Source organism: Rhinolophus sinicus, linkage group LG02, assembly GCF_036562045.2.
Source record: "Rhinolophus sinicus isolate RSC01 linkage group LG02, ASM3656204v1, whole genome shotgun sequence".
Classification (NCBI taxonomy): Eukaryota; Metazoa; Chordata; class Mammalia; order Chiroptera; family Rhinolophidae; genus Rhinolophus; species Rhinolophus sinicus.
Genome location: NC_133752.1, coordinates 97,518,363 through 97,542,532, shown reverse-complemented (window position 1 = coordinate 97,542,532; position 24,170 = coordinate 97,518,363). Strand labels below are relative to the sequence as shown.

At 35.8% G+C, this 24,170-nt stretch overlaps 1 protein-coding gene across 7 annotated transcripts in view; it reads right to left on the bottom strand.

Moving 5' to 3' along the window:
- The window catches only part of MYO3A (myosin IIIA), a 217,461-nt gene that overhangs the window by 174,222 nt on the left and 19,069 nt on the right, over positions 1 to 24,170 (bottom strand). For all 7 annotated transcript variants that reach the window (XM_074324949.1, XM_074324951.1, XM_074324950.1 and 4 more), the window contains 3 exons: positions 23,603 to 23,737; positions 9,781 to 9,885; positions 9,126 to 9,225 (listed from right to left, as the gene is read on the bottom strand). In XM_074324949.1, the coding sequence (XP_074181050.1) occupies positions 9,126 to 9,225; positions 9,781 to 9,885; positions 23,603 to 23,737 (340 nt within the window). The remainder of the gene's footprint in view (positions 1 to 9,125; positions 9,226 to 9,780; positions 9,886 to 23,602; positions 23,738 to 24,170) is intronic.

Genomic DNA, 24,170 nt, shown 5'->3' with positions numbered 1-24,170 from the left:
AAACAGAAACAGACTTATAGATACAGAGAATGAACTGATGGTTTCCAGATGGGAGGGGATTTGGGGGACAGAGGGAAAATGGTGAAGGGATTAAGAAGTACCAATTGGTATTTACAAAATAGTCATGGGGATGTAAAGTAGAGCATAGGGAATATAGTCAATAATATTATAATGACTCTGTATGGTGCCATATAGACTTATCAGGGGGATCACTTCATAAATTATATAAATGTATAACCATTATGCTGTACACGTGAAACTAATATAAATAGTACTGAATGTCAACGGTAATTGAAAAAATTTTTAGACAAAAAAAAAAAATCACCCCAAAGATTTTCTAATCTGTTTTTCTCTTAAATATTTTCTAACAGACTACATGAAGAAAGGGAATCAACACTTAATATCACACTTCTCCAAAATACAACCTCTTCCTCTACTCCAGGTATTCTACCTTTCAGAAAAATTAAATCTCAACATTTTATCTTGTCTTTTTCTATGAATTAAAGGCAGAAGTGATTAAGCTTTTATTTTTCAATAGTATCAGCATGTAGTAATTTATATAAGTGGAAAAAGCAAATGGATTTTAGCAGCAATTTAATTTATAATTGATTTTAAATTTACTAAAATTTATTCTGAGTGTTTCTAATTATTTATGAAAACATGTAAAATGATATTTAAACCTTGGACATTTTTACTTCAATTTCATAAAGATAATTTAAGAATTCAAAGGTCATTTAACTGAAAAGTAAAGAACAAGGGGGAGAAAACCACAACCAAGTTAAAAATCAAAAGTTTTGCTCCGGCAGGAAAGTGACATTTTAGACTAATCATGTGATACTGTTTTTACTCTCGCTGGATATGAAGAAAAGATTATGTCACTAGAATTTGCATTTGTCAGCAAGTAGTCATGTTGATATTTAAACTTATTGACATGGATGGGAAGAAAGAATCTTCCCTCCATATTCTACAGGAAATACATATTTAAGATACTAAAAGAGGTTTTAGGGGTGTGATATGCGACCCAAAGTAGACCATTCAGACTCTTTTACTTGGAAATCTTGAGTGGAGATACTCAAAGAGGGAAGTAACTAGAGTCAAGTCAACCAATGGCAGAGCTCTAAGGATTAGTCCCGGCAATGCCTCTCCTGCGGTCCGGGGCTGTCACAGTGCTGTTCTCAGGAGGCCAGATGGCCCAGCTTCAACCTCAACCTTGATTTTGTAAGCCAGCCAGTGTTGTTTTCAGTTCTTGCCTAAGTTTGTCAAAATTTGTTTCTGTTGCTTACAAGCAAGGAACCCGGGCTAATATAAGACCCTAATGATTTTACATATAAAGGAGCAAATTAACAAGGGTAATAGTGAATAATGAGTTTATAAAGTCTGAGTCATTAGGTTTTTACAGTAATATGAGATTATATTACTTTTACATATTTATACTAATATCAGGTTAAGAATTTCCTAAGGGAAACCTTTGGCCTCCAAACGCCTTAATCACACATCCCAAACAATAAAAACCTTCTGAGTAAGGATACTATACATAGATATATAGACTAGTCTCTAACTTTTTACTAGTATATTAATATACACATTATGACACATATAAATGAAGGTAATTTTAAAGGACGAAGTTAAAATAATAACTATAGTAGAGGTATTAATACTTCTTTCTGCACTTCAATGATGTTTGCAAACACCCTGGTATTGATTGACACCCCCTTACAATGCTCTTGGAGACACATATATCTTTTAGTAACTATTGGGATCCTGAAGAAAGAATGTTTTACACTTGGTTCCTGTAAACTCTATGAAAACAAGAAAAATTGAGCCCAGAATGTGAAGAAGGAAAAACAAAGCCTCAAAATAAGTGAAAAAGGAAAAATGTGACTATGTAGAATGAAAAACCCATAAATCTGAGAATACTGGCTGATTATCACATTGAAACAATAAAAATATTAAAAACAGGATACAGACCCAACTATGAAAATGACAGAGGAAGACATTCACCAAATTTTATGTTTGTTGACTGCTTCTGCAATGACTGTTAAACCTGAAGGTCATTTTACCAACACAACCAAATAGCTTCAGAGCTGGAAGGCAACTCAATGGTCAGATAGTCTAACATGTTTCTTGTCAGGTTAGTAAACTTCCACTGGAGACAAAAAAGAGTTTCCTGAGAACAAATGATATTTTTACTTAATATAAATTCTCACAAGAAAAGTAGCTAAGAAGGTAGAAAAATACCACATTCTATTAAAAATGAGTGACACAAATGACTTTAAAAGGCAACAGGAATCCAAATCATGCTTATGAGTGCAGGAGTCCTAGGAAGTAAAGAAGATTAGGAAAATCATCTTGTCCAGAGAGGAACTAATGGAATAAGATAGCAAAGCAAACAGTTACATAAGCATCTCAAGGGAGAAGATGCCAAAGGGTGGAAAATTCCAGGCAGAAAGTTTGAATAGTGAGAGGATATTGAAAAAAAACACAAAAAACCCAAGAGGCCAAAAAGAGATGTGGGCTGAAGAGAAAACAGGCTAGAAGAGAGGGCAATAATCTACTGAAAGTCAAAACCACAGGAACATGAAGGAGATTTATCTATATTAATGATTCTTTAGTCCTTTGCTCTGATTATACTGATGGGGACTTTTTATGCTATTTCAGGCCCCTCCAACAAGACTTCCTGGGCTGCTGATGGCGGTACAACAACTCTGTTCCTTATGGTACAAGTCCCATATCTAGGGGAAAAAAATAGGCTTTATACCTCACCTCCGGTCAAGAGAGTCTTAGTGAATCAGAAGAAACACCATATATGTGGTTTCCAACATGGTTCTAACACACCAGACCATTCCAGAGAACTTGATTTGTTACAACTATAAAGCAACACCCTTTATATCTCAAGAAACCAAAAGGAAGAGCATGGATTTTTGTTGTTAACAAAATATTACAGGAATGAGAATTTAAATTATAAAAATACTAATTTTTTCTCAACAAGAAGGGGCTATAAAATTTATTATACCACTTAATATCCTCATTTTGTTCATGAGGTTGACAGTGTGATGAGTCATTTTATGTGTCAACTTGGCTGGGCCACAGTGCCCAGATATGTGGTCAAACATTAGTCTGGATGTTTCTGTGAAACTGTTTTTTGAATAAGGTCAACATGTAAATCAGTGGACTTTGAGTAAAGCAGATTATCTTCCATAATGTGGGTGAACCTCATTTAATGAGTGAAAGGCCTTAACAGCAGAGACTGAGCTCCACTGGGCAAGGAGTTTGGTGAGCAGGTGACCTGTGGACTCATACTGCAGCTCTCCTGTGGGTCTCCAGCCTGCTAGCCTACCTTCAGATTTTGGGGTTCCCAAGTCTCCACAGTTATATGAGCCATTTCCTTGAAATCTCTCTCTCTCTATAATATAATATATATATTATACACATATATATTACATACATGAAATATATATAATATATATTATACACACACACATACACACACACACACACGAGGTCGGATAATTAAGTTCGCAAACTCATCCTAGAAAAAGGGCTACGTACTTCACTGCTGAATATCACTACAGTCACCTTTGAAGTGCTCCCCAAGGGAAGCTATGCACTGACGCCAGCACCTAGCCCATCCGTCAAAGCAATTTTGGAACTCTTTTTCTGGAATGGACATCAGAGTTGTCATCGTATTACCCTTGATGTCCTGAATGTCATGAAAATGTCTTTCTTCCAATATTTCCTTTATCTTTGGGTAAAGAAAGAAGTCTTTGGGGGCCAGATCAGGTGAATAGGGAGGGTGTTCCAATACAGTTATTTGTTTACTGGCTAAAAACTCCCTCACAGACAGTGCCGTGTGAGCTGGTGCATTGTCGTGATGCAAGATCCATGAATTGTTGGCGAAAAGTTCTAGTCATTTTCGTAAAAAGTTCAGGTCATTTTTATGTAACTTTTTCATGCAGCGTTTTCAGCACTTCCAAATAATAAACCTGGTTAACTGTTTGTCCAGTTGGTGCAAATTCATAATGAATAATCCCTTTGATATCAAAAAAGGTTAGCAACATCAGTGCAACAAGTTCGCGAACTTAATTGTAAGATCTTGTGTACTGAAAACCATGAGTTCACGTTGATATCACCAATTCCAATCAACCTCATTAGGTTCAGTTTTCTCCTTTTCCATATTTGTCATTCTTTTCTCTAACAGTAAGAAATGTGGCTCCCATTGTTCTCATCATTTTTTTTCCTGATTGTATGAAGCCCCCTTTATGTAACCGATCTCTTGTCTCCATCTTGTCCCCTATGCAGATGCCTTCTTACCCAGCTCAGTCTCTGACATCCTGACAGGGGTCACCGTCATTCTCCTAGATGGATGCTCTCCTTGTCCCACTTGGGGACTCTATACACCATGCCCAGCTACCATTCCTACTACCGTCCCCTCATGGGCACCTTCCTCACCAGTTTCAGGCTTAAGCCATGTGCTGCACGCCACACACTTAAAGGCCTTTGTTCTGAATGATTCAGGAAGAAAGGAAGGAATGAAGGGAAGTTCCCAGTTTTTAAGTTCAGGTGTAACTGCCTCACTTGATGTTCAAAAGTGGGTTTTAATAAATAAATCACAATTTTTCTTTGACCTACATTACTCATTGGGGATTTGGTCTAAAATTGGGATGTGGGTAATAAGATATTTAAAGCCATAAAATATTCTGTCAAAAGAACGATGTCTAAATAAATCACAAGGAGTACATTCTGTACTTTCGTATTAAAATGTTAACTATCCCATTAGAAATGAAGTTTCCCAGAGAGAAATTCACAGAACTGAGAACGGCCCTTCAAATTTCGTCTCTTTTATTTTTCTAATCCAGATAGGACTGCTTTTTCAGACATTAGGTGACTTGCCTAAAGGGGTTTATCTCCTAGGAGGTCATATTATTTATTGATTGATCATACACCAGTGACTGCTAATGTATTTAATAACGTTTACAAGCTCCCTTGTTTTTTCACTCTCTGAGGTGTTTGGTAGTATTCTGTAAAAGTATATCCCATTTAGCAAAAAAAAAAAAAAAAAAGAAAAAAAAGATTTTCTTAACTAGTATTACCAAACTGAATCTTACTTTTAGTGTAAGTAAGTAGCTTGATATTTAAAGTAATACTGAATTTACTCTAGCAAAGGGCTATTTATTTTTGAAACAGAAATTGGCATCAAATTTAGGAACTCAGATTTTCATCATTTAGCAACTATTTAATAAAGTATTGATTTACTATTTATTGAGTATGTACTATGTGTGCAACACTGAGCTACAGGCTATATAAAAATATCATTTCATGTTAATGGTAATAGCTCAAATTTTTTAAAATTAGAAAACATCAATAATTTTACTAAGTAGTTTACCTGTATCATCCCATTTACTCTCCACAACAATAAACTGTATTAGGTAGAGACTGTTCTTTTTTGTACTTATAGATGAGCAGATTAATGTCCTTGGCGATTTTAAGTGACTTTCTTAAGGTCACAAAATTGTATGGAAAATCCAATACATTGTATGGAATGAATGCCTCCCATTCATTCATTCATTCGAGAGTATTTATTGAGTACTTTCAATGTACCAGTACCATGCAAAGTGATAGTCTAGACTGTCATCATGAAAGTTATTGTAATCACTTGTAAACATATGATTACAATCAAGTGTGACAACTGGTTGGCTAAACAAAGTATAGGGTGTAGAGGAAGCACTCAGCCAGGCAAAAAGAAGCTGGCTGAGTGCAAGGGTGAGGGGGGCGTTCTATGTAGGGAAAACATCATGTTTGTAACTGGTCACAAAACTTACTGACATTACATTTAGATATACAGAGAAACTGTAATTCTTCATTTTATGGCCTATCCCTATGCCCCTTACCCACTGGCTGGAAGGGAAGCAAAGCTTAGTCAGATCCATGAATCCTGTAAGTCCTCTTAAATAGTGTTCAGTCTCTCTTGGACAAAAGTGCTTGCTCCACCTCTCAGAGGGCATTCCTCCTCCTCCTTTTCTCCTGAAGATGGTACTGTCTGTACAGGATAAGGGATGGCTTACCAGACCCTGTGGCAGGAAGAAGAGAGGGGTGGGTCCCTAGTCTCTGGGGCCATGTGCCTTTGTGTGCCTGGCTATTAGGGGCGCCGCTGGCCTCCCGTGCTAGTAGCACGTGCATCCCATGAGCTTGGGGCCTGTTCTCCTCATGTAGGAAGGGTTTCCTGTAGTCCTCCTGGCACATGAAGGCTCAGGGTGGCATCAGCTGGAGCTGTGAACACTCTTCGGTGTGGCTCTGGCTCCTACTCAGACCTGGCCCAGGTGATCTGTTCTGTGTGTCACTTCCCTTCCTGAGCAACCTCCTCTTGAAGCTCCCCAGCTAGATTCTCAGGTACTTTTGGGTTTCTGGAAACTAGGGGTAAGGGTTTGGGGAAGCTCAGCTTGAGTACTTTCTCTACCTAATCCCCCCACACCTCAGGCACAGCGATGTGGCTCACCCTGTGGGGACCGCAGCACACTGGGCAGTGGCCTCCTCTGGGACCCTGAGTGACTATGGTGGGAAATGTGAGCGCAGGAGCTCTGTTCTGCTCTCGCTGTTATCTCCACTGTTTATAAGCTCACCTCACTCTCCTGCCTCTTTCTCTGTTTCATGTTTCCACAATTAGCCTAGAATTGGAAAGCATTTCCCTCTTGTATCTGTTCTCTCTTACGTGAAACTCTATAGTATGCCCCTGGATACGCTCTCTCCATATGCTAAAGGGATAGAGCAATTGAGGCAGACTCTCTCAAGAGATAGCCTGGGTCTTGCTACAAATTCCTGTTTTTGAATGTTAATACTCAGCCAATGTCTTGCATTCCTTCTGGAACAAATCTTAATCTCCCCCAGACAGAGAGATGCCTCAGGCAGACGGGGGTGAAGATCATGTCCTTGGGACAGGCAAAAGAGAAAAGCACGCTAATAAATTTTGAAGTACTTCCAGAAGTAGGTTGAAGTACTCAGTTTTCCAAGTATTTTGCAGTACTCGATTACATGTGCCAGAGCCCTGCCTCAGAAAGAGTGTGGAATGTTTAAGGAACTGAAAGATGACCTGGCTCTTAGATGACAGGAGAGAGGGTACGTGATGGGCACCAAGGGGTAGAAAAAGGGTATCAGTCATTTGGTGCTTACTCTGCGCCAGCACAGAGGATCATAAAGAAAGCCTTTCCCAAGGGCTAGTGGCAGCCATTGAACACAATATTGAGCCAGACAGTGGCAGGATCAAATGTGCTTTCTTTTGTTTTTTAAATTCAAGTTTATTGCGGTGACAATGGTTAGTAAAGTTACATAGGTTTGAAGTGTACAATTCTGTAATACATCATGTATATCACATTGAGTGTTCACCGCCCAGAGTCAGTTCTCCTTCCATCACTATATTTGACCCATTTACCCTCACCTGCTACCCCCCACCCCCTTACCCTCTGGTAACCACTAAACTATTGTCTGTGTCTATGAGTTTTTGTGTCTTTATCTGTTTGTCTTGTTCCTTTGTTGCTTTCAGTTTTATATCCCACTTATCAGTGTGCTTTCTGAAAGGGTCCCTCTGGCTGCGGTATGGAGAAAGGACTGGAAAGAAGGGAATGAGATTAGATGTGGGGAGTTGAATAAAGTGTAACTACAGGAGCCCAGGTCAGAGATGATGGCTAGGACTGGGGAAGAGCAATAAATATGGAATCTGAGGATATATAATAGAGAAACAGAGCTTTTTGACTAATTGTAGATGTGGGAGATGAAAACAAGGGAAGACTCCAGGACGAGCCTACGATTTCTGGCTTGAGCAACAAAACAGACTTTTTCTAAGACAAGAGACTCTTGCTAAGAAGCAGGTTCTGGGGATGGATGAGGTGGTAAAGTTCCATGCTGGACATCTTGAGGACTGGCAGGTATCCCAGGACAGATCTTCAGTACTCAATAATGAGTTTACTGTATATTTCAGGAGGTGAGAAATTCAAATTACATGGATTCTAACACTTTTACTCCCAGCCGGAGCCTTCTCTGAAAATTTGATTTAAACATAAAATGAGGACATTGATTTTCAGTTTGTTTCTGCACTTTGTGGCTTACTCCATCTTATTCCTTCTGCCCTTGAGAAGTTTCACTATGCATGCACCTCCATCCTCAGGTTTCAATTCATATGAAAACCTACAAATCATTTTAGGTGAACTGAATCCATGTCCTCTTACCATGGAAAATGGAAATACAAGCACGATCTTACGTGCAAAAAACAGCAGTTTTGTATCAGACACTAGGAACACATTTAATAGGCAGCTGGACCTCTTTCTAATTGTTGCTGAAAGTTAAGTCTTTCAGTTGATTAATCTAAAGCCAAAGCTCTCATTTTAGCAGGTTTCTGACTTATGACTACTTTATAAAGATGTCATATAAAAGGTCACCTTATGTATTATCTGGGTTTATGTTTTTAATCTAGATTAATCTATGACACAGAAGCTCCTTATTAGTAATATAGGGATTTATTAATATTATCTCCCATGCAAAAGGTCCAGAGATAGGGCAGGCTCCAAAGTTGGTTGAATCAGTGGCTCGATTACATCATCAAGGACCCTCCTTCTTCTTGTGCTCAGCTCTGCCTTTCTCATGGTGGGCTTTCCACTTGGGATAAAACACCTCAGGACAGAACAAGGTGGCTGCCGCAGGATCAGGTATTGCAAGAAGACACAGAGGGTCCCAGGGAAGAAAGAGACCATCTTTCCGTGTGCCTCCTTCTTAAGAAGGAAGAAGTTTTCCCAGAGACTTTTGAAGATTTCCCCTCATATGTCAAAATCCTGGATTTGGGTACATGTGCATTCATAAAGAAATCACCAGTAAGGGCCAAGGGATTTTTGACTGAGGGTAATCTTTTGAGGTGCCATCTATTTTAGAGGGTCAGCCACTACAGTGGTGTTATGGACACAAGCTTAAAAGAAGAGAGATTTTGAGAATCTCTCATTTGCCAAATTTTAAAAAATTTCTACACTTTCTAACCTCAAGTTTTTCTCTACTTTCAATGTCTAGAAAGAAAGACTGATGGAAAGCGATCAAGTCATCTCATACTACTTATTTTGCATTTCAAATGTATTTCAAACAAAACTTACCAAAATCTACGAGTTTAACTCCGCCTTCAGTAGTCAACAAAATGTTATTTCCTTTTATATCACGATGGATAGTTTTGTTGTTATGCAAATGTTGAAGTCCCTAGAAGGGGGAAATATATAATGACTTTTAAAAAGATCAAACAAACAAAAATTTTTTTTTCAGATGGATACATTTGTACAGTATCAATACGAAACGTGTTAAAATTAAAATTCAAACATTCATAAATGTTTCATACTGAATAGTCAAATCAAAGTACATCATCTCCACTTTGGACTATATAAACATTTCTAAATCTAGAGCATATCCCTAGCTCTTACCAAATATTTTGTTAAAGATGTATTGATCTCAACAGAAAACATTCTATATACTTATTCTAAATAATGGCAAATAAAAACCTAACTATTAGTGAAAAATGCACATTATCTACACAATCTCAGAAATACATTTAGGAGACCAGAACTCAGGGTTCTGACGACACGAGGAGGTTAGATTTCTAATGGAAGAAAGGAATTAGCTATCCTAAACATTTCAAATTTTGCATATAGTCTTGCATCAATAAATATTAATGTAGTGGTATTTTTCTAAAAATAAGATCCATATTTTTTAACTAGAACTGACTCATAATTAATGTACAAATAATTTAAATTGCCTTACCATTAGGGCTTCACGTAAAATATAGGCAATTATGGGCTCATTCATTCTTTTACCCTTTTTCAGAAATCCTTTCACAAGATCTGTCACTGATCCTCCATTGCACAGCTATAAAAGAATATTTCAAGGCTGATATTAAAACATATATGACATTTTAAGCACTTGCTATAAAAGGTTTCCCCAAAACATTTTTAAAAATGGTTTCATTATTTTGTTTCAAAGGATTAGTCCCACCATCCTTCTGGTTTCATAAAAGAAATGAACATATAAACTTGTACTAGTGTACAATTATTTTGGAACACAGTTTTCATGTGAATTAATTTTTAGAAAATAATTTGGAGAAGAATTGGGCTTGATTTTTAAATGCAAAGATAAGAATCATGATTCTACAAACTAGACCCAAATTTTAGGAACTAGGGCTTATTGACATCTGACAGTTTAATTAATAGTGTAATAGATTCTATGATTTGAATACATGACTATATGCTATTTTATATGTGCCTTAATTTAGAAACATGCATCCTTTCTGGCAAAATTTCAGAACGCATTAAAGTAAGGATTAAAAATAACATTTTGAAAAACTGTTTTAAATATCATGTTTTTTAGGCTCTTTAAGCCTCTCCCCTCCCCAATACCCCAAAAGTAGGGGATCTAAATGGAAAAGCAGGGAGGAGGAACACTATAGAGGAATTTTTCAAGTCCAGGTTCTCCAAAGTTAGATAGCATGAAATCCCACAGAAAACTCTCGAAGGGGCTGCAAATTTGCAGAACATAGAAATACTGATATTGGCAATTGGAGATGTGTCAGCAAATGGCCCAGTGAGGTTCTGACCGCAGGAGCACTGGATCCCCTCCTCCTGACCAGTTAGCCTTCGCCTTCAGCTGGCCTCTCCTCCGAGGCCCTTGTCACTGCTCTCCTTACTCCCACCCTTGGGGCTTCCTCTCCCACCTGCCTTTGGTATCTACCAGCTCCTGGGAATTGAAAGTCATCATTTCTCTGACTCTACCAGCCTAAATGCAGGCAAAGAAAGGAGGGGAGAGGCAGTACATTCCTAGCATCTAAGTTGGAAATACTGAACACATTTTCTCACAAACTTTTCTATCATGGTACTTAGGTTGTATTGGATACCTGAACACTTCCCTCCCATCCATTATGGATTAGATTATAATAGCTGAGGTGTGTTGAGCAGGTACTTTGCTCCAGGTACATTTCCAATCCATTTATATGTATTATTTCTATAGCTCACCCCTCTCTGAGGTAGGGATTATTATCACCTCTGTATTAAAGATTGGGAAACTGAGGCACAACAACATGGTGAAATAACTTGCAAGAGATCACACAGTGGTGACAGAGCGAGGATATGAACTCAGACAGTCTGATTCTAGAGTCAAGCTTCTGGCTTAACCATGACACTTCATGATCCCCCAATACAATAATACTTTATGATCACACTTAACCATGATATTTCATGATCACTCAATAAGCCTAATGGGCTGGCTGTTGCATCATGTAAGGTATTGTTACTAGAAGAGCATATTTTAAAATCTAAACCTGAACTTACAAATGAACATTTAGATGCAGTCCCATTAATAACTGGTATGCTTTCTCCATTCAAAGAAATTTTCTTTCAGCTTATACAAGAGTACATGCAGCCCTAACATTCCAAAACCTGCATTTTCTTCTGTATGAAGAATGAAGATAGCCTTTAACAGAATAAACAGAAGAGTGTTCTGCCCTGGCAGCAGAAAACAGTGTCACACTCCCTTTCCTGTGGCCTAGCATAACCAATTTACAAAATTACTCAAAATTGAGTAAAAAGAAATTAATCCTTTCAATTGCAAGTTCCTTGTTTAAAAGAAACAGTTTTAGGACCAGTTTTAAGTTTTTTAAAAATCATTGCAGGGAGACTAAACATCTTTTCCGATTTCTCCAAACTGTGGCCTATCTTTGGCTGCACTGTCTGAGGTTGACTATTGTGTTAATGCAAGAGTAAACAGCTAGAATGTCACAGGGGAAATAAGGAACCCGAAAGAATGTGCAGTAAATAAAATTAATAAGTGGAATATAAGAAGGACTAATGCAATCACACACTTTGCACTAAGCAGTTTATATTTTACTTTCTGGAATCATATTACTTAAAATAGTTATTTTTCCCATCTAAGGTCGATACAAAAGTAGTTGTAGTTTTTGCAATTATTTTCAACCTTTTAAACCACAATTACTTTTGCACCAACTTAATAGTAAAGTTTAGAATACAAGATTCTTTATAATATGCACTTTACTTTTGTAAAAGTAAGGTATATTGAAGTACAATTAACATATAATAAAATTCACCCTATTTAGCATAGAATTTTGAGTTTTGACAAATGTAATAGTCATGTAACCACTACCACAGTCAAGATAAAGAATGAATCCATCACACAAAAATCTTCCCTCATGTCTCTTATACGTAGTCAAACCCCTTCCCTAGGCCCTGACAACCACTAATCCATTCTCTGTCCCTACAGTTTTTTTTTGTCAAAGAAATGAATCATAAGGTGTAGCCATTAAGTCTGGCTTTTTTGACTTAGCACAATGAATCTGAGATTCACCTACATTGTTGCACATTCCTTTTTTAATGCTGTTTATGCCTTTAATGTTGTTTATGACTTTTTAAATGCTGAGTATTCCACTGAATAGATAAATCACTGTTTGCTTATTCATTCACTAATTGAAAGACATTGAGTTTCCAGTTTGGGGCAACTGTGAGTAAAACCACTAAACATTCACATATAGGTTTTTATAAAAATATAGTTTTCATTTCTCTTGGGTAAAACCTAAGAGAGGGAATTGCTAGGTCTGATGGGGCAAACGTTTGACTTTCTAAGCAACTTCCATATCAAGTGAATATTTGCCTAATCCAAGGTCACAAAATTTTTCTTGCATATTTTCTTCAGGAAGTGTTATTATAGTTTTAGGTTTTACATATAGGTAGGTCTATGATCCATTTTGAGTTAATCTTTGTACGTGGTGTTAGGTATGGATTGTATGTGGATGTTCAATTATTATAGTACACTTTTCCATTAGTCAAATGTGTCCAAGAAACAGAAGATATAACTTTGAATTGAGTTTAAAATCTAGCTGCCAACACCGTGAATAGGGGAGCCTCATGTATATATTACTAAGTGAAAGAAGGCAATCTGAAAAGACTATGTACAGTATGATTCCAACTATATGACAGTCTAGAAAAGGAAAAACTATAGAGACAGTGAAAGATCAATCACTGACACCCCAGGGAAAAGGAAAAGAGGGATGAATAGATGGAACACAGAGGATTTTTAGGGCAGTGAAAGAAGTCTGTGATGCTGTAAAGGTGGACACAGGTCATTATGTATTTGTCAAAATCTATAAAATGTACACCACCAAGAGTAAACTTTAATGTAAACCATGGACTTTGGGTGATAATGATGTACTGTTATTGGCTCATCCACTGTAACAAATGTACTATATTAATGCAAGATGTTAATTACAGGAAAAATGGGAGGGAGGGAGACTTAATGGGCTCTCTCTGTACTTCCTGTTCAATTTTTCTGCAAATCTAAAACTGTTCAAAAAATAAACTACTAATTTTTAAAAATCTGGCTTCCCACATCAAGAATATAAGAAAAGATCTTAATAATAAAGGAACATACAAAATTCATTCAAGTTATGACAGACTCCTACTGTGTCTTCTCAGTAACTATCTAAATTATTCTACTCATGGTTGCATTTTATATCCAGTACAGTTTAACCTAAGTGAGGTACAAACACAGAAAAGATTCTTGATAGACATAAATTTTCATTGTAATAGTATTTTGGGGTAAGAAAATATTTTTAGAAGAATCATTATTTATTCCTTTGTATCGGACAAGTATTTATTGAATTGTTACTATGCGCAAAGCACTGAGATAGGTACTGAAGTGGATCAAAGATGACTAGGATAGCTTCTGTTCTTAAGAGGCTTTCAAACAGTCAGACATTGGTTTTCAAACAGGGATGATTTTGCTCCAAGACAATAACTGGCAATGTTTGGAGCTATCTTTGATTGTCCAGACTGGGGAGCTGCTACTGACATTTGGGGTCAGGGGTGCTGCTAAATATCCAACATGGCACTGGACAATCCCCTACAACAAAGACTCATCCAGGCCCAAATGTCAACAATGTCATGGTTGAGAAAACCCTGAATTAGAAAGATCAAAAAACAACCACCTAGATTATATGTTAAGTCTTGAAGTATAATCATGTGGATAATAATTCTGAGTAAATACTGTAGAACTTCACTGATAACATCACTAGACTGATGACAGCAAGTTGGAAGGGAAAACAGGAAAGGATTTAAAGGCAGGATAGAGGCTGCCATCACTATGTTGACAATAGCTTTCTCAAGGTTGTTCTGCTGTATTCACTTTGGTCATGGTGTCTCATACAATAAAATAGAAGTATTTTTTTTTTACTTTAGTACCTATCTCAATGCTTTGCACAGAGTAACAATTCAATAAATATTTATCCAATATAAAGGAATAAATAATGATTCTTCTAAAAATATTTTCTTAACCAAAAATGCTATTACAATAAAAATAGTAAAATAGTAGTTTAGAAGGGAGAGAGGGTGGAGAATTCAAATTTATCAACTTTTTTCTTAAAGTTCACTGTTATTTCTTTTCTGGTCATGCTCAGAAGGCTTTTCTCTAAACTAAGAAAATTAAAATATGACTCCGTGTTTTTATGATTTTATCATTTTGATATATTTTGATCTTTAATTCACTACCAGTTTTTTGTCGGTGTAATACTTATTTTGTTCTAAGTAGATAGTCTGCTACCATCGGAGATGTCACCAATGTTATATACTAAATGGCAGTGAATATTTGGGCCTTTCTATAGATTATTCAATTCCTCTGATCTATCTATTCTTGTTAAGTATTGAATTGTTTTAAATACTGTAGCTTTAGAGTTGGTTTATCAGATAAAAAAGCTATCTCCCATTATCTTCCCCAAATGTCTAAGCTCTTCTTGAAATTTACTCTCCTAGATGAAATTCAGATTCAGCTTCCCCAAGGGGAGAGCTATAAACAATTTGAATAATACAATAAATAAATTGATTCAGTAATTTAGTTATTTCAAAAAACATTTGAAGAAAGTGACCATTTATTGATTAAAGCTCTTTTAACAATATGAAATGAACCTAAAAATATCAATGACCAATAGTTAAAAAGAAATCTTTCAAAGTGGGAAAGATTTTAAAACCTTTCTCAAATTCTGAAATAATAGGTCAAAAAGAAAAATCAAGACTCATTTCTTAATATTTAGGAAATATTAAGAATGCAATACAAGCACTTCATTTATAAATGTGGTGCTAGCCAAAATTTGGGAAGTTCTTTTTCAACTCATAAAGGGCTCAAAAGGGCCCGACAGAAGGTGCTAGTCGAGTATTATGCAGGTTACTGTGCACTTGGAAAAAGATGGGGAGACTTGGGGGAAGAGAGAATAAGACATGATGATAGGAAAAGAATGTTCCCAAGGAGCTATTATTTATAAAGCATTACCAGGCCATGTGGGAAGTAGCCAATAAAGATCTGTCCAATGCATAAATGAACAAGCAAAGGAATGAATTTATGAAAGTTGATGTTTGGCAAGTAATTGGAGGAAAAGCTATGTAAGCAGAACTTGAATAATGGAGGAATTTACAGAAGCAGCAGCCCCAAAGTGCTGGCTGATAATGGCAATAGCTTGACAGAGGTTGTCTGGTTTCTTTCCTCCCTTGGTGTCCAGCCTTCAATAATGACTGAGGGAGAATACTGAAGTGACTTTAAGTAGAGAAGCAACTAGATTTGGTAAGGTAATCAGAGCAGATTTTGCTCTGAAAAATTATATTTTCTCTCCCCTCCCCGGCTTTTGAACATATACTTGTTGTGCTTGAGTATGGGTGGAAGCACTCAGGGTAAATCGTTGAGTGAGGCTTCATGTGAACCTTGTCTGGCAGGAATCAAAGATCTGTACAATTTCCTCTTCTTGGACCCTACCCAATCCTTCCTGTACCCGTTCCCTGCAGGGAATAGCAAAGTTTATTTCCCTGGCTGCTGTCTAAGCAGAAACAGTGTTTTAATTTACAGAATAGAAAGAATTTTCTGAATGAAATTTCAAGAAAAATTAGGTTAAAATAAAAAAGAAATGGGGGAGAGGGCAAATACAGTAGATAAGAAAATTATTAAACAGACCAAAGGTACCAAATGTCAATGAGCCACAAAGTAATTTGTGGTTGACCTCTTCCTAAAGATGCTCAAAATGAGATCACATCATGAATTTTCCAAGTCCTCGTTTAGAATTAGTGGTATTTCAAATATGCTCTTGGGTGATCAAATTTGCTTTTTGCTCAACTAGCATAAAATGATCTTCCTATGTAAAGTTTAAAAAAAGGGTTTTTATCTGAAGTATGTTTGTTTTTAAGTGAATTAAAGGATTAAAATATATAAAATCAAAGGCAAATGTTCTTGAATTAGACAATATATTGTAAAAAATGAAAAAGACCTCATGTTTCCCTTTAAAAAGAATTTCATCCATGGGAATGAGTCATGTCATTTTTACCCTATGCAATTTTTCAATCACCACGGTAGACTACAGGGGGGATATGTAATAAGGGACTGAAAAACCCTTAAGTTTAGCTTTGTAACATGATGTTCTTTAATCGAACAAAATTGAAGTATAATTTTCTTGAAACAGCTACACTAATTAAATAACAGAACAGCACTGAAAATGAACTCTCTACTCAGACTGTAGTCAAACATTAAAAAAACAACAATCACCTAAATCAAAAGGGATGATATTCTATAAACAGATACTCACTTCCAAAGATAGCCTTTATAATTTTTCTAAATGCATTCTGTATTTGCCATGTTAGGAGAAGATATGAGAATTTTGCTCAAATTTCTGCAATTGGCCTTTCTGTCTTTTGCCGTTTTCAACTGGGTTTTTCTTGTTGTTTATTCTAAAAATGTTCAAAGGCCATTTGCTAGTCTGATCATATTCCACGTAAGGCTACAAAAGCAGAAACTCTTTGTAATGCTCATTCTAGTTTTCACTTTGCTCATTTTATGCAAATGCTCTCAATATTCATGTTTAAGTCTTTTTGTAGAAATTAATCTTTAGCAAATGCCTACAAGTAAAAATTTTGTATTATATTGTAAGTGTATGTGTAATAAGACACTGCTGAATTGTTTCCAAAGTAATTATATCATTTATACTGCCTAAGCCATGTGCAAAAGTTTACTTTGCTCCACAATTTCACCAATACTTGGTATTAATAGTCTTTTTAATTTTAGCCATTTTAGTTGGTGTGTACTAATAGTCTCATTGTGGTCTTAATTTGAATTTCCCTAAAGACTAAAGATATTGTACATATTTTATATATATGCTTTTGTGAAGAGTCCAAACTTTTTGCTCACTTTTTAAAAAACTGAGCAAACAACTACTTTATTAGGGGAAATTTCCATTTATTGCTAGTGTGCTGAGAAAGTGTTTATCACAAATGTTGAATTTTGGCACGTTTTTCATGATCTTTTCTCTTTGATTCTCTTGATGCAGTATATTTTAATGTTTAACAAACTTATTTTAATGTTTTAATAAACGTGCATTCCTGGGATAAATCCCATTCAGTCAAGATGTATTAACATTTTTATGTATTACTGGATTTGAGTTGTTAATGTTTTGTGAAGGATATTTCCATCTATGTTCATGTGGAATGTTAGAATATAGTTTTCTTTTCTTGCAGTATCTGTATTTTTTGTCAGTATAATTCTGGCCTCATAAATGAATCAACAAGACACATTTGTTTCTTAAAGATTTCATTTAAGTATGCAGTGTGATGTATTTTGGTAATTGTATACAGTCATGTAACCAGTAAATCAATAGATAAAACAGTTCCTTTACCCTAAAACGTTTCAAAATTCTTGGAAAAACATCAGCAAATATTGGTGATGTCAGCAATAAGGAACCAATGGTAAAAATCTATGATAAAAATAGAAATCTAACCTATGATTTAAAAAAGAACTTAGTAGAAATATTTTAATGTGCATAGTAAGAATATATTGATGTACCGAATGACAAAACATGTCAGGTCACCTCCTATTTTTCCCAGGAAGTTATACCATAAACTGTCACTTATTCAGAGAGCAGATGCTTTTGCAAGCTCTGAATTACTATTAGGAAAGAAAGATGTACAAGTCTTACGTATATTATTTATGTATTTCCTGGTTTAGAAGAGTATAAAGAAATACATTTAGACTGTTTTCCATCGAGCCCTTTAATAAAAAACGAAATGAAATGAAACGACTATAGGTAATTAGCTGTCTATTCTGTTGTAAGTACACCAAATAACAGCCTTTTACATGAGAGCTGGGAATGGTTGTTCTAGCTCTAAGAACATGAAAGGAATCATCCTGTCAGTGTGCTTCTCCACTGCAATTGTGCACAGCTAGAGAAAGAAGGAACAATGCTGTGCGATTAGAGCAACTCAGAAGCCCAGATTCCCACTCCCGCCTGCTTCTCCTGACCCCTCTCACATATAAAGCCTGCAATGGCTTCATGGCCCCTCTGTGTACCTGTTATCTCCAGGGCAGTTAACACTGAAGGGTTAGTAGCTCAACAAATAGAAACCACTAGTTCATTTTCTATCATCCTCTTTCTTTTCTTCATGACAGGGTTACTAGCTGCAAGTATAAAAACAGAATAACCAATAATGCGTGACATGTGAAAGTAGTATTTGTCTACAAAAACCACTTCAATTACCTCAAATGTGTATTTGAGAGGCTTTATGACTATTTACTGAATTTTTGTGCTTCCAAATACCACCTATAATTCCCAGTTTTTGATCTCTTGAAAGGGATATAATTTCAAAGAGAAAAAATGCTATAATTGGAAAGCAATGAGAGAAAGCGATGTCACTATTAATACTAAAATGAACAAATCGGGGCCAATTCAGATAAATGACAGAATACACTCTATAGCACCACATGAAAGGAGCAATTGTACCTCAGATTGGCTTATGAGGGAAAGGGTCTTTTAACAAAAAGATGTCCTAACTCTGAAATTTGGCTTCCTTATGGCTGAGAGCACACTAAGCAAATAGGCCCTGCCAGAGAAAACTGGGTTCCTTGCAGATATAAAATGTAGCTGTTCATCCAAACAAGGAGAAAATTACAGATAAATCTCTATTTTTCCCCCTTTGTCTTCATCAGTAGCAAATGCTTAGTAACAGACATTTAACTCAATTTTGACTCTGTTTTTTAGTCTGCTGGTTCAGTGATGAGCATATGCAGAAACCTACCAACTCCCTCTTTCCCATGTGCCCCTCTGTCCTCGCCACTAACCTTAACAGTAGACATTAGGAGTTAAAGGAAGCACAACACCAAAAGAGGTACAGTGCTCCACCCCCATCAGCTGTTGTGCTTTCTATGGCTTCAGTTACCTGCAGTCAACCACAGTATGAAAATATTAAATGGAAAATTCCAGAAATAAACAATTCATAAGTTTTAATTTGCACACTATTCTGAGTAAAGTGATGAACTCTCTTGCTGTCCCACTCCATCTGGCTGGGACATAAATCATCCTCTGTCCAGCTTACCCATGTTGTACATACAGTATAATAAAATATTTTGAGAGAGATAGACCACATTCACATAAATTTTATTAAAACATATTGTTATAGTTGTTCTATTTTTTATTAGTTATTTCTGTTAATCTTTTACGGTGCCTAATTTATAAATTAAACTTTATCATAGGCATATATGTGTAGGAAAAAAACATAGTATACATAGGGTTCGGTACTATCCATGGTTTTAGGCATCCACTGGGGGTCTTGGAATGTATCTCTGTGGATAGGGGGTACTACAGCATCTACTTGACTAAGCAGATCAGTCAAGAAGTGTGATAGCAATAGGCAGAACTTAATATAAGTATGGTATTTTAAAATGAAAAGTAAACAAAAAATTAGTTCTCCCTTTATACTTCCATCATTTAAAAAAAACCTAAAATATTAAGTGAATATAAAAATCCCCACAGACCTTCTGTTAAAACAACAACAACAACAAAACAAATTAGATCCCACAGCAGAAAACATTTTACCTTTTCTCTTATTAGGTAGTTCTTATTACAAGTGCCTAATTAGAATTTCAGAGAGCTAGCAACTTTTACTAAACTGGGCAACATTTATAGTCTGAAAATAAACATACAGAGAATTTAGAAGGGAAGAATTCCCAAATAAAGCCTTGTATACCATTCATGCTCAAAAATTTATAATATAAAAATGAAGGAAAAATACAAGAAAGAGAAAAACTGTATTAAAGTAAAATAAATAACTCAAAAATCACAACTAAATAAGAGAGAAAATAGACTGCCCAGCAAGATCCAAGTAAATATTAGTCTTCTTAGGATTTCTATTCTAGATTGAAATATAAAATAATGTTTCATGGCGAAAAGTCACTGGGCAGCAGTTTGTCTATGCTGATACAGTGCTCCCCACACATCAGCCTGATAGTGAGGGGAGTCACTGATCGCTCAGGCCCTAGACCACCTTCTTTATGTAGATGCATGTTAGAAGCCAAGCATTGTTAGCAGGACTCTGTGGGTAACATCACAGCCTCTCTTTGGCCACTCTCTTGGTATCCTCATGCAAAATAACTCATGTGGGCTTTATTATGATAAGAGGTATAATTAGTAGTCATTTTGTAGAATAAAGTATTGGTGCCAAGGCCAATTCTGAAAGCGCCTCTAAAGCAGCACCTGCACCATTTATGTTTCTAAATCAGGTAATTGTATATCTAGCCACTCATGTGTATATGTAATCAGTTTGATTTACATATGCAAATCAATTATCTTATATACAGTTGGCCAACTTCTTCCTTTCTTTACACTCTCTTGCCCTACTCTGTAAGTTCATAGAACAGATTTCTGAAATGTTATTTTAATAAACTATCATTTATTCTTTTTTCTCAACTCCTTTAGGGATAGTTCCAATACCTCCACCTGATCATAAAATATAAGGACAAAGCTCAAAGAAGCTGTTAACTTTCTACTGATTCATTGTATCAGGAAGCTGCTTCACTTGTACTGGATGTTCCAAAACCACTTTAATCAATCTCTTCTGCTCTCTCAAAGGAACATTTAACTGTAATCAGGAGTCTCCGACTCTCACCTAATTCCAGGTGGTAATACTGAGAAATGACAATATAATTAGAATAGGAATTTGGCTGTCATAAAAGACAATGATTGATCTCATTCAATATTTTTAAACTCTGGGCAAAGATTTACACCTTGTGTCAATGTCCATTTAGGCCTACATTAGGCAGAATACCTGAATCTTTCAAATGCTAACCAGCCAATGACTCTACATGGAAAAAAGTAAAGATGCAATTACTGAAAATGTTTTGAAAGATATAAAGATACGAAATTTTATTCAAGACTGCATTAAAGATTTTGCACAGCAGTATATCTCAAAGATATAAACACAAACATGAAGTAAACTCATTCAAATTCTCCATTAATTTAAGTCTAAATGGCTTAGAGTCAATAATTTATATTCTATTATTAGGTAATTAAGTTTAGATGAGTAAAAATTTTGCTTTGTTTTAATGTGTGATTTAAAGAAAATATAAAGCTATTTAAAACTTAATTGAGAAATACAAAATAATTTTAAAATCATAATTTGCCTATTTTTAAAGAACACAAGTGGTTATCTAAAAAATTTTATACCTCTATAAAAATAATACAGTTTCAGATTTTGAAAAGGTTCTTGAAAATACTATTTTACAATTTTGAAAGGTTCTGTGGTTCGATTAATGGTGGCAGAACAAACAAAAATTTACTTCGTCTCACTCATGAATCTCCATTAAAATGCTAGTAAAGGAATAAAAAAGTACAAATCACAAGAAAAATGAAAACAGAAAAAGGGAGAGCAGTGGACAAGAGATTTCAACAAACGTTCTCAATATAGAAAGCAGATGACGAAGGGTAACTGACTTAGGATACAGAAGAAGCCACAAACTAAAGTGCTAGGTGAGCAGACTGACCCAGACAGGCGGGGTAATAGTGAAAGTGGAGGTGGAGTTGGGAGGGCAGGGACAGGAAACAAGGAATCCTTTGGAAGTCTCCAATCAAAAGACTTGTCACCCTCTTACCCCATATTCTGACTATCAACACCCTGCCTGAGCACTCATCACACACACACCTAGGCAAGAGCACAGAGGTTTGTTCCCTAAAGCTGAAACAAAGGGACTCAAGATGTGATGACATCAGCACAGTGGGTAATGAGAGTAAGGCACATACCACTACATGATACGCAAAATAGAGAGGTAAACTTGGAAAGAGGAGACCAAGGGATCCAGGAAATGGTGGATCCTACCCACGTGAGCAGCAGAGAGATATCAGAGGTCAGGTGCATGGCAAACCTCCAGAATGGAATAGGAGGACATAGGGTTCCTGAAGTGCCAGCAACAGCCTTGCCAAAATTCAGAATACGGATTACTACACGGAAGAGAAGAGACACGCAGCCATACATTTCCAGGTACAGCAATCAACACATTAAAAGCACAGACCTGCTCAGGAGAAGGTGGCACCACTGAACTGGATCTACATTATTATTGCTCTACATTACAGGCCCTGGGGTTGTACTTGCTGTTTATTAACCAAGTGAATGTATTTATTTTGAAAAAGATAAAAATGATTAAGTCTATCTGAGATTATATTAAGTGAAAAAATAGGATAATTTCATAAGTGATATTGTCAATCATTTTAAACACACAAAAGAAGATGGCTATATGTTAAGTGTTAAGAATGGTTCCTTTTACAGTTTCAAGTATTTTCTACAATGATCATCCATTATCTCTAGTATCATTTAAAAACCATAATAAAAAATAGTGTTAAGTAAGGAAACAATATAATTTATAAATGATTATTGTGCTACTGTAGGAAAACCAACAGAACATTCCGAAAGAAATAGAATCAAATGCTAATAAAATCTTAATGAACACAATAAATACTCATATAAGCTGTTACAGTGATCGAATAAAGGTTTTACTAGCTCTGATAACAACTTCTAAAAATTCTTTAAAATTTCATTAGAATCAATGATTACCCCACTTGAATGATAATTTTCAGTGAAAATTAGAAAACCCACATCCTTCTAGTATTGGCAGTTACCTTAGTGGGGCACCTTCGAGTGCTCCTGCATTAGAGAGAATTGTCCAAACCTACTGCCGGGACTTGCAAAGGCAGAATGTACAGCTTCTCTTTGACAACTTCAGTATTCAACACCATTTCTAGTAAGGTTTTTTGCCCCCGCATAAATGTAAATACCTGGTTCTGTAATTTACGTCATTAGTATTCAATGAGAACAGAAAAAAAAAAATCACAGTTCATCATTTTTGTCTAACGAAGCCTCACTGACATTAATTTTCTCTTCTATCCTAGCACTTGGCACAGAGCCTCAGTCACATGTTAGTTGAACAAAATATGGATGCATAAATAAATATTATAATGAAGTCCCTTTTAAGCTTGTTCTTCTTTAAGGAAAATAATCCTAGTTTCTTTAGTCCTTTACTATGGAAGTGTTTCCTTTTAATCTTTAAGAATCTTTGTGGCTTTTTTAAAATTTCCAATGCATCTTAAGATGACAAGGGCAGAACCAGTCACAATATTCTACTGAGGAAGTGACCAGTCAGGAACATACTGCTTTATGGTATCCATGAAACATAAACATTAAGTCATTCCAAGACCACATCGCACATGTCTACCATAAAACAATGTTGAAACACTTACCTCAAGAACCAACCAGAGCTTATCTCCATTTATTTTATCCTTCTTGAAGTACATCCCATAGAATTTGACCACATTAGGGTGGTCAGAAAGTGCTTTTAAGATATTATACTCTGCTTCAATCTCTTCATCAATATCCTAGTTTCAAAAAGTCATAGGAAGAGAACTGTGAGAAGAACATGAATAATGTCAAAGAAACATATTACAGGCTACCAAATGGAGAATTTTGTCCAAGCAAGGTCATAATAGTTTTATTGTGCTTAGTAAGTACTATGTATTGAAATTTCTCATTATGTTGCTCAAAAGGAGCGATTGGGATTCTCCTGCTAATCAAATAGAGCTCTAATTATGTTAATTGCATTGAATTAAAAAGGGGTAAATAAAAGGCTATTTTTGTATGCAATTAGAAAGAAACATATATGGAGAACTATTGCAGATGACTTTCTTTTCTTTGCAGTGTTAACTTCGTTTCAGTGGCAAAATCACTGATTCTAAATAAAAGCTTTTAGCTGGTTCATTTTGTTCCTTTGAAAAACAGGATATTGAGAAGCCATCAAAAAATAGTCATATA